Genomic DNA, 14,805 nt, shown 5'->3' with positions numbered 1-14,805 from the left:
AAAAATCCAATGACGTATAAATTATTCTTGTTACAATAATCACTTTAAATGATATATACTCAATTTGTTTCAATCATCAAACTTTATATGATATTTGAAGAGCTTAGTGAAAGAACCAGGTTAGTAAAATTTTCAGAGAGGGGAAGTATAATCAGTGTTAGAAAGAAAAAGTATCCGAACAATTTATTTTAGATTTATTGGAAGGCGGAGCTAATAATTCTTGGCCTCATTTTTTTTCTACTTCTTAATTTTAAATGAAAATCATGCTAGCGTACTCAAAACTAATGTGGCTTAATTATTTTTGTATTAAAGCAAAAGCTAAAACAATTCAAATACATTAAACATACCCATATTGATGCAATCCCTTTATGTTATTTTCTCTGTTTAATTAATACGCTTAAAATGTCACTTACCTGGATCTTCTATTAAGCTCTTCATTTGAGAAGAAAATTAATTTTATGTAAATAAAGTATTGCAGGGTCCTAGCGAGTGCAGATTGGTAGCTATGCGAATCGAATTGTTGCATTTATTTTTACTTTCACATACTTTTACTTTCATATCACTATTAGCTAAAAAATTATTACCGTTAGACACTGCCTGAGAATTTGTAAAGGCATTAATAAGTTTTTATTTTTATTTTTTATGAAAGGGTTGGTAATCGTAATTCCTTTGGCGAAAAAAATTGTTCCCGCAGCATACTGTTGTTATCGTGAGATATAGGTTAACGGCATATGTTTAATTATAAAAATCATTTGATTTTTTGATCTTGGAAGAAATTTGTGATTTTGCATCATATGCTTGGTAGAATTCTAATTAAACAAAACAAACATTATGTAAGGAAAGATTAAGTTCACTAACGTCCTCAATTTCATAAAAAAAAAAATTAATTTTGTTTATGGGTTTTATTATTAATTTTTGTTTTGGTAATGAAATTTTATTATTGTTCCTATAGTTACAGGTTTGTCAACAGAAAAACCACAATTGGAAGAAGTGCCTAGTGGTTTAAACTATTTTTTAATTGAAGTTTTAGGCAGTGCCGTTGGAGCGGTTTTCTTAATTCTTTTCCTCTTCAACATAGTGCTACTTTCTTTATACTATCATAAGAAGAAGCCAAGATTGAAAAAAGCTTATTCAGGTATTTAACTATGTCATTTAGAGAAAAAACACATTTGGTTCATATTAACACAAGTAAATATAAATTAACTCTCAAAATTCTGCATACAAACTTTTTTTAACACGTACATTCATCTATGTGCCAACTTGGCATGGAAAATACTTAAAGAAGCAAATTTTACTCACTACTTAAGTGATTAAAAACTTAATTAAAATGATTTTGACCATCAGAACATATGAACGAACTAAACAAATATATAAGACCTAATACTAGTGAGGGAAAGCTTTTAAGCGTGTGCAAAACTAAACATATACTGCTTACTTTTGGTGATATTTTTTTACTGCTTTTAATATTTTGTGTACTAGGACGGCATCTATGCATACAACCATTATATTTCTTTTAGGTGCCAAATTTAAAAAATTGCTATCTTACAATGAAAGCATTTATTAAAAATTGTTTTCTTCATTGAAAAATACATGCGGCAACGGAAGGTTTAAACTCCATTTAGAGAAAAATAAATAAATAACTCTACAATAATAGAACAACTGACCATGCATTTGACCTATGGTATTGAAAAAACCGTTTCCAGCCCTTAGTTTCGGAATTATCATTTTGATCTGGTTAATGGTATGTTCCTTTCTCTAAATGGGTGCAACATAAATAGATACAAATAATATGTAAAGCTTTGTTGATTTAGTACAGGGTTTCTTAACCTGTGGTTCATGGACCCCTTAGGGGTCCGTGGGTCATATTTTGGGGGTCCACCGACTGCTCCTAATTTTTAAAACGTTTGGATCAATAATATTTAAGTAACATTGATCTTTTTTTCTTTCTAAAAGGTGAAAATACATACATATTTGAAACTAGGTGATCGAGATACCCCAAATTTAGTACGGACTACACACAGCCCTCTAATATCCCTGTCATATTTTTAACATCCTCCACTAACCGGTTTTCAGTTTGCACAACCAGGGGCAACCCCTGATGACGTCCGCTGTACTATTTTTATTATCCCCTATCAAGCTACGTACATTTGACACCTTGTTCAGGTTACTAGATCTAGAATTTTTTACTAAGAAGAAAGCCCAGTTTTTGAAATCTGGAACATTAGACAAACTTGGATTTGGTATTCCACAAAAAACTCTGGTTGAGGCATCTCTCAAAGTTGCATATCATATTGCTAAAAGCAAGAAACCGCATACTATTGGAGAGACGTTAATTAAGCCATATGCGCTGGAAATGATTGAATTAGTTTGTAGATTGGAACAGAGAAAAAAAAACTTGGGGCAATTCCACTTTCAAATGATGTGACACAGTCAAGAATAGTTGAAATTTCTTGCAATATCTTGAAAAAGATCATCGATGAATTGAAAGTATCGCCATTTCCCTTTAATATGCAACTGGATGAAACTACAGATATCTTGAATTATAGTCAACTTCTTGTTTTTGTTCGTTACGTGTCTCTTGATACTATCAAAGAAGAATTTTTATTTTGTGAGTCTCTTTTGCAAACTACAAAGGCAGTTGATGTTTTAGCAATGTTAAATGTTTTCTTTACTAAACAAGACTTCGGCTGGAAAGAAAAACTTCATTCACTTCGTATAGATGGAGCACCTGTGATGCTTGGCAATAAATCTGGTTTTGCCCTGTTGGTGAAAATAAAGTCTCCTAATGTTCTTGTTACTCATTGTTTTTTACATAAACATGCGCTGGCTACAAAACTCTTCCAACCAGCTTAAAAGAAGCATTATCAAAAGTTATTAAAACTGTAAATTTTATTAGACGTAGAGCTCTTAATCATCGTCTCTTTAAAACGTTGTGTCAAGAAATGGAAGAAGAACATGAGGTACTTCTGTACCACACAGAATTGTCACGAGGGCAGGTTTTGAGACAATTTTTCATGTTGATGATCGAATTTTCACTTGAAAGATTTTACCTATAAATTGGCTTACCTGGCAGATAATTTTAACCACATGAACAATATAAGTCTTTTAATTCAAGGACCCGATATTACCATTATGGATGCAACTGAGAAACTACAAGCATTCTAATTGAAGATGCCACTTTGAAAAAAATAGAATTCAAAATGAGATATATACAAACTTTTAAATGTTGGACGAAGTGCTTTCTGAATATTGGATCTTGGCAAGATAATTTGTTACAGATAACTTAAAAATAGAAATCTGTGAACACCTGGAAGTACTTCAAGTTTCATTGAAAAAATATCTTAATTTAGATGAGATAAAGATAAAAGATGAGTTATGGATTCGTCATCCTTTTCTTTGTGATATTGACTGTATTGATGATTATGAACCTTACCAAAGATGAGCTTATTGGTCTTAGAACAAAGTATTTGCTAAAAATGGATTTCGATTCAAAAACACTCGGAGAGTTCTGGTCTTCTGTGAAAGTAGCCTACCCATTGCTTGTAAAGCGAGCTATTTCAGCTGTAATTCCGTTAGCTACAGTGTATCTTACAAAGCTGGACTTTCCAGAGTTGTGACAATAAAAACAAAACATCGTTATTGATTGAATGTTGAACATGTTATGCGCGTTGCTTTGTCGAAAACCATCCCTCTGTTCAATTTATTAATTAAGGAAAAGCAGCAACAGCCTTCAGACTAAAAATTTTAATTTTAAATATTTTGCATACTATTGAAATAATAAAATTAAATGCTAAAATAAATTAAATACTAAAAATTGATGTTTTTTGCAATATTTTTTCTCAGAGGGGTGGTCCGTGACTTCTAAAAAATTTTTAAAAGGGGTCCATTGTATCAAAAAGGTTAAGAAACACTGAATTAGAGAAACCCAAGCCCCCGGAACGATAGTCGGATTACCGCGACTTCCGCTATAGAGTGGAAAGGAGTATAAGCGTTTCATTTCGACCGCCAATATTTGATTTTTTTTTTTTTTTTGTTTGGCTGATTTTCGGAATTTTAAATATTGGGAACTGCGCTGGAATATGCTAAAATCGTGATTTTTAATCAGATGATTTTAATATCAATCATCGATTTTCGCATTTAACTGATTTAAGACTTACGTGTTGCGATTTTTTTTACGCTATTTAAAAATCGTACTAGCAATTCCTATTCACTCAATTTAAAAATTCAATATCGCGATCTGTATTCTCGCGAGTTTAAGATCCAACTTCGCTATTCGTATTCACGCATTTTTAAATCCAATATTGCGATTCGTTATCACGCAGTTGTAATATCAGATCTCGTTTTTCGTATTTGTACGCCATTTAAAAATTACTCATTGCGATTCGTATTCACGTGATCTGAAAATTATGCATCGTGATTCTTATTTACGCGATTTAAAAATTCAATATCGCTATTTGTATTTTCGCGTTTTTAAAATCCAACAGTGCGATTCTTATTCACGTGATTTTAAAATTCAAAATCGTGATTCATATTCACGCGATTTTAAAATCCAACCGAACGATTCATATTAACCTGATTTTAAAATCCGATAGCAATAGTGAATGTATGTATAATTGTAGTACTCCTAGTATGCTATTAATGGTTTTATGGATCCTGAAAATTATCTTTATATTGTTATCAAACTGATTAATAGTCATTTTAGCTGAGATAAACTGAGTCTAAAAATAATTTTAGCTGAGACAAACTGAGCCAAAATGAGATTTTAACTGAGACGAAATGCAATTTCTGGTGAGACAATTTGATATTTTGCGAGTAGCACCCCTGAAACTTGGAGACATATTTCCATAAATAATGAGAACATTCTTTCATGAAAACGAAACAACTGTATGACGTTGCTACAACATTGGATTTGATTTGACGGCTAACAATGGAGCGCCTTGTTTTTGACACGCTATTAACAAATCAAATGCGAGATAAAGGATTTTTACTTTTGTTTCGCTGTAGAAGAAAATCGTCTGCAAGAAACAGTATTTATTATTCTTTCAACAGTTTCTTTAAATGCGGAAGGAAAGACGTATATTTGTAACGATTTTTAGATATTTCTCTAAATACTTATTACTTGTTAACTGTTTGTGATTATTATTGTTAATAACTGTTATTGTTTTTCTACTGTATTGTTAATAACTTTAATTGCGCCACGTCAAGAGTTAGCGATATTGATATACGTTCTCGTGCACTTAGCTGCAAACAGGTTTTCTCCATAGGGATAATGGGTTTTTGTTTTTTAACTTACAACAGAGTATAGTAATCACTCGAGTGGTTTGAAGAAAGAAACTGATGGCAGACATGAACGTGAAAGTATCTAAGGCCCGCAAAAATCGTATGGTAGAGGGGAAAAAATTTCCAAGTGTAATAACGTACACTTTTAGCCTAAGCTAGGTAATAAAAAATGCATAAATTTTTTCCTGCTCTCAGCATTGACCAGTGTAGTTTAACACTAGAAGATGCTTCTATTTTTAGCAAAATTTCTAAAACCTTAACAACAATTAAATATATTATTGACTTAATTAATATAACGTTACTTTCATTATTTAAAGTGGTAGATAAGTAATGTGCAGATCTTTATTTATGTCCAATTAAAAAATTTACATACTACGATTGAGTGATATTACAATTACGAAGGAAGGTAATTTAAAAAGGTTCTCCGTCAGAATTTATTTTTATCTATAAAGAGGTGGAATAAAGTTTTTTTTTTTGTTGATTCCAGGATTTATGAATTTATTTTAAAAATATTTTAGCCATAGGAAACCGATCGCATACATGAGCGTGAAAATACCTAAGATCCGCAAAAATCATACGCAATAGGAAAAAAAAGAATTTCCCAACGTAATAACGTACACTTTTAGCCTAAGAAAAATAATAAAAAATACATTTTTTCCTGTTCTCAGCGCATTTACCAGTGTTGTTAAACACTAGAAGATGCCTCTCTTTTAATAAAATCTTTTCTGAAATTAAAATACAATTTAACTTCAGTCATCATCATCAATATTTATCTGGGCGCCTGGGACCATTAGCGGCCTTTTCCCCATTCGTCTTGAATTGTGATCTTTAGGGTGGTTCTTTCTGGTAATTGGAATGCAATTGAAGTAAAAGGAAATTAAATATTTTGAATTTTAGATAAAATTACGTCACTACAAAAGTAAGCTGCCATCAGCCTGAGGTTTATGTCTTCTCTTAAGTTTTCAAAAGTAAAAATTTCGTTTAATCCTGCAGTGTCACAATTTATGCTGTTAAAGTCTTGTTTGTCGACAGGAAAGTTGTGGGTAAATAATATAAATAATATGTGCCCAAGAATGCTTCCTTGGGGCACTCCTGCTGTTACTTTTCTGTACTACTCTAAAACATTACTCTAAAACTTCTAAATCGATGATGCTATACAATTTCATAATCAAATTTTTTTTCATTTTCTTGTAGTTTATCAATTGTGATTCTTAGTTTAATAAATTCAATTTAGTAGATTTTTATCCACCACTATTTCTAAATAATTTGTAGGCTTATATAATTCACCACTTTAATTTAGCGAAATTTACTCCAGTTATTTACCGCTTTTTTAAATTTATTTTGGCGTGTCCGGAGCAGTTGGTATCACTGCACTTAGAAAGCAATGTAATTATAAACTATAAGAAAAAGAATGAAAATATGAGATATATATTTATGAAAAATTGTAGTATTTTATTTTTAAATACTCGAACTAAGCAACAGAAACCTTCAAAATCTGACACTCTGACATCAATTGATATTATGCGTTTGTTCTTTCTATCACTGTTTATCGGCAACAGTTGCTTATCGTTTGTTTCATTTGAGATAACGATATCGGATAACGGATTGAAGTATTGTCGGTACATTCCTATTTATATTGTGATGTTTACATGTTTACACAAAATTTTGTCTAAATTACGATCGTGTCAAATTGGCGCATATCCGTAGAGATAGGTATACCACAAAGAGAATTTCAATATTTCAACGCTTTTGAAGAAAATAGACTTCAATATATATTTATTTTGATCAATGGATAAAAGTCATTACAAGAGATGGAATAAAAATGCAAACGGGTTTTGTAATTTTCCTTATAAAATTCAAAATGACGCGTCCTGTAAACCTAGTGTTAAGTATCGCATAAACACTTCGCTTTAACACTACTTTTATGACTATTAGTGAAGAAGGAGGAACAGACTATAGTACTATTACACTACAATACATGAGGAGGACATGATTATATGTATTATACATCAAGAATTTAAGCGTCCAGTCTTGTCATAATTTTTTTAGCCATGTGTAATGGAAATGAATTATTAATTTTTATTCATAGGTAGTGATTTATCGAGTTCTACAGGGAGAATTTCTTCATCACAAATAAATTCTGAAGAGACTACCTTCACCGATGAAAGTTATGAGAAAACAATTGATAGAACTTCTACTTATGATTCAGAATCAATATTATCTTCAGAATCGGTAAGATTTTTGTTTATTAAGTTATTTTAATATCTTTGACGAGATAAATCAAGCTTTATATCTTGCAAAAGTCTTTATGCAATTCTATGCACATATCCTCCAACGTTTGAGTTTCATGCAAATTATATGTATCAGAGATAGCAAACTAGAGTCGAAGTTTTTAAAACAAATGAATCTTTTATGAAATCTTGATCATTGCATTTGATCAAATTCAGTTCTCTATATGAACTTTACTACTATACTTACGTTTAGAGCGGCGATGGCTCAGGGTATAGAGCGTTCGCCTTCCAATGAGGCGAACCGGGTTCGAATCCCCCGTGGATACTAATTCCGCATCCGGCTGGCACCGATCACAGTGCTGACGTGAAATATCCTCAGTGGTAGATGGATCATGAGTCCCCTTGTCGTCGGGCTAACCGTGGGAGGTTCTCGTGGTCTCCCACTCCATGTAACGCAAATGCGGGTCAGTTCCATCAAAAAGTCCTCCACGAAGGCAAATTTCTCTCATTACTCGATCCAGGAGTTCCGTTGTCTTCTGGATTGGGTTCAAAATTACAAGGCTGTAGAGTTGAACATTAGTAGTCGTAAACCCATAAAATTGGGTCCGCTGTTTAACGACGGTTATAAAATAAAATATACTTACGTTCAAATTACTTGCATGAAGTGGTGTAAAAAATTCAGTTATCCCAATGCATATCAGCAAACATTCTACGCTCATTGAAGAAGCTTTTATATAGTGGTAGTAGAATGAAATTTTAATTGAGATTGTAAGCAGATTTTTCATTTATATTTAGCCCACCTATAGAAACTCGTAACGATGAGTAGTAGTAGATCTTCAATATGTTTAAATTATTTGAATGTTCCAATAATCAAAGTCATTTTAAATCAAATTTACTAAAACAAGAATCGTGTTTGAATTCATAAAAGTGGCAACCTGATTAATTGCAAAATCCGGAAAAGTTGGCAGGAATGCCAATGGCATCGTTTGACTAGTGAGACTTGCCATGCATTTATTTCGGAAAAATAAAAAGTGTTGGCAAAAATAAGTTGCTATTAGTTTATTTCAGAGAGAGGTAATCCATTGATAATTACCACATCATTTAAACTATAATGTAGCTAGGTATAAAATTTGATTTGCTAATCCTCGAAATAAAAAATATCAAACATTGTTATCAAAAACTTAGGAACAGTTAATAATTAGGCTGTTCCCTCTTAGTCTGGTGTTTAAATGAATTGGAATTCGATGGATTAATTCTTATTTATTAAAAAATCATTGTATAACCTTCGATTTTCTGGACGGAAGCTCCGTAGTAGTTTGAGGGTATGTGTCTACATATAATATCCCTTTTCCTCCGCTCCCTGAAAGTAGCTAGGTATTCTACCTGAATTTCTCAAGTCTGTTTCCCCTGTTTCAAACCCCTTCCTCCCGTCAAAACGACGGGAAGTTTCACCCACTATTTCTTTCTCGTGCCCGTGATATTTCAGGGCTGAAGTGTTCAATAAATAACGCATGAAAAAACTTAAAACATTCTAGTTCTTGCACCCGGAATCATGTTTATTTCTCAATCTATACACCAGATGCCAGTATCTGACAAATTGCAATGTGTTTAGAGATAGCTTATTTTAAACCATAAATTATCACTCATCAAACATGTAAGCTAATTTTAACCGAAAATTGAAAATATATTGGACATACACCTCGTTTATAATTTCACTGAATGAAATAATAGACACTTTTATGACACTTTTCTCAAAATTATGCGACCATTAAAGGGTTAAAGGCTATGGTTGGAACACCACCGATTACTGCAATTACTCCACATATCCCCACACAAACTTCTCATCTATTGTGTATCTAAGCCTCCAGTTTTCTCATATACTAACTATTCATTCAATTAAAAAAATCCTAATGCAATGACTAATGCTCACATAATTGACCCATTTGCTCATTTGTTAAATTAACGAACAAGTCAGTTAATTAAAATAAATTCGACGTACATTCATCTATGATTTAGCCACCCTTAATGCAGGGCGATTCAGTACAGCAGTTCCAAACTTGGTAAAAGTGATAGGAAGCACCGATAGGATTTATAAGTGCGTTGCTCAAATTGGTTAATTGGTTGAAGCTTCGTTTCAATTTAAAAAAATGCAATAACTGAAAAATGAATTTAGCCCATCGGTAGAAAATATTTTCCGTTACAAATAAAAGTTTGTTATTGAAATATTTAATCCTTCAAAATACTAAATTGTTGAACTGAAAGAAATAAAAGGAATCTCTATTCTTCTGTCCATTACTAAAATTGACTGAACTTCTTGAATTCAAGCGCTGCTGTTAGAACCGTTATCATGATTCAGAGTATGCTCCGTTACTACGTGTAACCGAACTCGCCAAATTTTTTCATCAAAAAACGGGTAATATTATAGCAGTATTTTTACCACTTTATTATTTAAATAGGTCACTGCGATTCTCGTGTTGGTAACACCGAGGAAATTTTTTTTCCCTTCCTGTTGCAGGAGACTCAGATCTGCAATAAAGTTTTCTCTACAAGCTACAGTTATTATAAAATTTAATAATATAGTCCGAACCAGGAGTTTTTAAAATTCACTCGAGCGAATACTAAGTGTCCCCACTTCTCTGCTGCTGAGTGGTCGGATGAAGGTGATAATACATTTACATTTATGATGCAATAAATTAAAGTCATATGTTTGTCTTATGTGTTGTGTCCCGCAGTGTACTGATCGTTAAGACATTGTTTCCAGCAGATCACCAAAGTCAAGCAACATTGGCTGCGGTCAGTGTGCGGGTGGGTGCCACTTGGATCAGTCTGCGTAGGCACCGAGGGTGTGCGGTATTGGTCCTCGTTATACTGTTCTACCGTAAAATGCTCGATTTCGCGTGCAGGTCGTCGGGCTACCGAAGCAGGAGTGCCATCCCCTCTGCAGACGATCAAAATTGTGATGGCATGTCTTCGGATTATCCACAGGGATGTTTCCCATACCGTCGCCAATAGCCTATCGTGCAGCTCTAGTGCGACGTAAATGAACTACAGAACAGAACAGATTTCTGTGTTATTCTCAAAAGAGCAGAAAGGTGGATTTATATGTAAAGAAACCTATGCGCTTCACATTCAGGTACACACTCGCAAATATATATATATATATATATATATATATATATATATATATATATATATATATATATATATATATATATATATATATATATATATATATATATATATATATATATATATATATATATATATATAAAGAGACAATAAAAAAAGAAGGAAATTTACTAAGAGAATTAAAAAGTTTTTTTTTTTTTATTAACTGGGCATAAGCTACTAATAAATAAAATCCATGCAATAAGATAAAAATTCAAAGAAAACAATGAAAGAAATAAAAGGGAAATAAAATTTTTAAGAAGAAGAAAAATTATTTAAAAAAATTATTGAAAAAAAATCTTTTAGAATTTAAAAAAAAAAATTTAAATAGCCAGAAAACAAAATAACAGAAAGATATAATCTCGTCATGTAATATCGATTTTTTAAAATAATTTTTTTGATAATTTTTCTTCTTCTCCTTTAAAAATATTTTTCCTTTTTATTTCTTTCCTTGTTTTCTTTGTAATTTTGTTTTATCGTATGGATTTTATGTACTTGCATCTTATGCGCAACTAATAAAAAAACTTATAATTTTCTTTTCAAATCTTTTTTCTTTAATTCTTTTTTTCTAATTCTAATCACTGTTAATAACAACCTTTTATAGTAGTTAATCAGTTTAATAGTTTTTTTTAAAATAATTTATAGGCATCAGAAAGTACTTCATCTACGAACGAAGATATGAAAGATTACTCATATGATACATTCCGAGAACCTGTATCTGGAGCACTGGTTTGAGATTGAGGCTCATGTGAATGAAAAACTATTGCATCATATCATTTTTTTAACAAACCATATGCACATTAATAATTTAAATATATATTTGAAAATTTTGTTGTTTTATTTCTTGACATTAAAATATTGATGATTATATTATAATAACGTTATGACTACTTTTGGGAAAAAAACGAGTGCACCATTTGTAAATATACAAATAAAACATTGAAATATGAAAAACATTCAAGATTATTGTACATTCTTTTGTACAGTGGGAAAAAAGCAGTAAATTATTTAACACTATAACATTTTTTATCCATTTAATGACCGAATTTTTACGAATAGGGAATCAATTTTAACAGTTCGATCACCTAACCTAATTATTTTTTTGTCAGAGTTAGTACATTGAGTTAGACCTATTAGTGTTTGCTTTACTTTTTTATTAACATGTTTATTGACATGTTCTTTATATGGAATCACACAGTTATAAAAGTCATCTATCCAAAGATAAATTCAATTCCAAAAGTAATTTTTTTTAATAATAATATGTTTTATTTTATTGTTTAACTTAATGATGATAAAAACCAAATTAGAATTGTTTGATACATAGATTTTGACACCAAACTAATTTTACGTAATTTAAAATTACAAAATCTAAAATTTGAAGATAATTGATCAAATAGTATATGAGAAAAAAAAGTTCAACTATATGATTTTTTGAGATGGCGAAACACACAAGATGTAAAATAAATAACGAAGCTTTTGAACACTCTCCTATCTAATTATTAGGACCGCATGTTTTCCAGATTGCAGGTACCCCCAATATTTTGAGGGTCAAGAATCCAAATCTGCCGCGAAAAAGGTACATTTAACCAAAGTAGGTACAAAGTGGGGACAAAATAATACAAATCTCTTTGTAAACAATACTTCTATTAACAGCATATGTTCCGGAAGACTTCACATGGCGGAACTATTGGTTCAATTTGAGAGATTCTGCTTGAAGCTTTTAGAAAGGTTCCTTTTTCTACACATGCAAAAGTTGTATGGACCAAAATGTGAGAGTAGGAAGTTAAAATCTTCCTTCCTTTTTCAATAGCACTATAATTTTTTTTTTTTAAAAATGTTCTAATATCAATATTTCAATCCTACGGAATAATTTCAAAATTGCTGGAATTAAATCTTTAAAGATGTGGCAAACTTCCTTTCCTTATTTTGGGTGATCCTAATTTTGCAGAGGTAAAAATAACTTCATTTCTAAAAGTTTCAAGCATTCTCTTTCAAATTGTGCCATCAGTTTTGCCATGTAAAATCTTGCAAAAACTTTTGCTGATAAAAGAAAGATTATTTAGATAAAGTTGTTACTGAAGGGTTTGTATTACTTTGTCACCTATCTGTACGTTTTTGTACCTGAGTTTGCAACTTGAAATATCTCCTGCACTAATTAACTAACACATTTAAGGTCAGTCTCTGGAGCCTTTAAGATTGACTCCCAGTACATGAATTAGAAAGAAAATTTTAAAGATGCTCGTTTTATGCTGCTCTTACTGCTCAAATAACCAAGGTATGTCATCCTATTAAGTACTGACACTCATGGAAAGAATTTATATCAGAAAATATATGTTTTGTTGTGCAACATTTAAAAAAATATCTAAATTGTCACTCGCAACCATATCAATTCAACCAAAATATGATATTCAAACATTGTGTGTCCTCCTTAAATTCTCAAACCATTTTTTCCCCTTAAAGATTGATAGGATGTTGCGTCCCTTGTTCCAGAAGAAATTATAAAAGGACCTGGACCTTAGCCATAAAGGAAGTTTTTACCATACTCCATCATCATCATAATTATAGCTTGCTTTCGAGAAGATTAACCTATCCATAACTACCAATGTATTTTAATAACAGTATTAACGTAACTATAAAACTGTTTTTTTTTTGCGCTGGAATAAGAAAATATTGATTAATAGTTAACAGTTTAGAAAAGTAAGAGTTTAATTTAACGCTCAGGAAAACCAGTTAATTAACAGTTAGTTAGCGATAAAGGACTTTAATTTTTTTTAGTTATTATCAAGAGATTTGTTTGAAATTTTCAGTACAAGTTTATATTGTTAAAAACAACATATTTACAAAATTTCAAAAATTTATTTTAAAATTAAAAAAAATTTAAAGAAATTTAACCTTGGAATTATATTGATTTTTTATATCAGACGAAATTCTTCCAAAAATATTATATATTAGGTAACATAAGAAAATCGTTGGGAGTAATCTATATATTTATTTATTTAATATCGAAATAAAATTACTACCGAAATTTACATGAAAGAGCAGTCAAAAATGAGCATTTTAGGAAAAAAAGCATCAGATAGTAATAAAAGATCATATATAAATACAATACTAAGTATAAATATAATAGAATATAATATAATTCCAAGTATAAATATAATAAAAGATCATATATAAATATAATAAATTTTTTAAAAACAAATTTCTTAAGAGAAGACATAAATCTCAAGCCGATGGCAGCTTACTATTGTAGTGACGTAATCTTATCCAAAATACAAACTATTTAATTTCCCTTTCACTCCAATTTGCATTTTTTCCAATTACCAGAAAGAGCCACCTTAAAGACAACATTTCAAGACGGAAGGGAAAAAGGCCGCTAACTCCCTCAGGCGCCCAGATAAAATTTGATGATGATGAAAAAAAAAACTTTTCCAACAAAGTGTTAATAACATTCATAAGTATATAGTATCAAATTTCATTTTTCATGAGCAGTTTGAAATTCGTAAATTTGCCAAAAAGGACATTTTGAGAAAAATGGCTTTTTCTAGTTATTTATTGCTAATTCCGCTTTCGAATGTATATTTCCTTTTTTTAAAACGTTAATTACTATAAATATGATGTTATGAACTAGTTAAATAATTAGATGCTTTAAAATAAAAAAGAAATAAACACAATTTTCAAAAACAAGCAAAAACTTACTTGGGTATACAGCTAGCTGCAGTACAGACAAGAAAATGCAAACAAAGGGGCGTGGTCAAAACAAAACTCGCCATAACTTCGCCAATTTGAATCCGATTTAAAAAGTTTTCGTTTTAAAATGTTTAGTTAAATGTCTAGATATCATAAACATAAAAAGTAGAAAATTCGTATTTTTTTTTGTGACGAATTTTCGTTCACTTACTTCGTCTCTTATTGCCTTAAACCAGTTAGTTAAACCAGTTATTACTAGTCTTAAACCTTTTCCGTCTTACTTTAAAACTCGATCTGGATAAGTAGCAGCTCTAAGAAAATAGCAGACAATATGATAAAAAAACACGAATAAAATAGTATAATATCAATTCGAATTAAAATCTTACATTGAGAAATTTTTAAGGAATAAATGCTTCTATAATAATCAACAGTCAGCATA

General features: G+C 30.8%; 1 protein-coding gene across 1 annotated transcript in view; it reads left to right on the top strand.

Annotated features, from left to right (window-relative positions):
* The window catches only part of LOC107445030 (nephrin), a 78,752-nt gene extending 67,114 nt beyond the window's left edge, over positions 1-11,638 (top strand). The window contains exons 18-20 of the mRNA XM_043049932.3: positions 953-1,135; positions 7,370-7,512; positions 11,325-11,638. Of these exons, the coding sequence (XP_042905866.2) occupies positions 953-1,135; positions 7,370-7,512; positions 11,325-11,414 (416 nt within the window). The 3' untranslated portion in view covers positions 11,415-11,638. The remainder of the gene's footprint in view (positions 1-952; positions 1,136-7,369; positions 7,513-11,324) is intronic.
* The last annotated feature ends 3,167 nt before the right edge of the window (positions 11,639-14,805 follow it).

This window comes from Parasteatoda tepidariorum, chromosome 5 (assembly GCF_982258835.1).
Source record: "Parasteatoda tepidariorum strain Cologne lab strain chromosome 5, Ptep-v5.0, whole genome shotgun sequence".
NCBI lineage: Eukaryota > Metazoa > Arthropoda > Arachnida > Araneae > Theridiidae > Parasteatoda > Parasteatoda tepidariorum.
The sequence above is the reverse complement of the archived record's forward strand: the minus strand, read 5'-3'. Positions and strand labels throughout refer to the sequence as shown.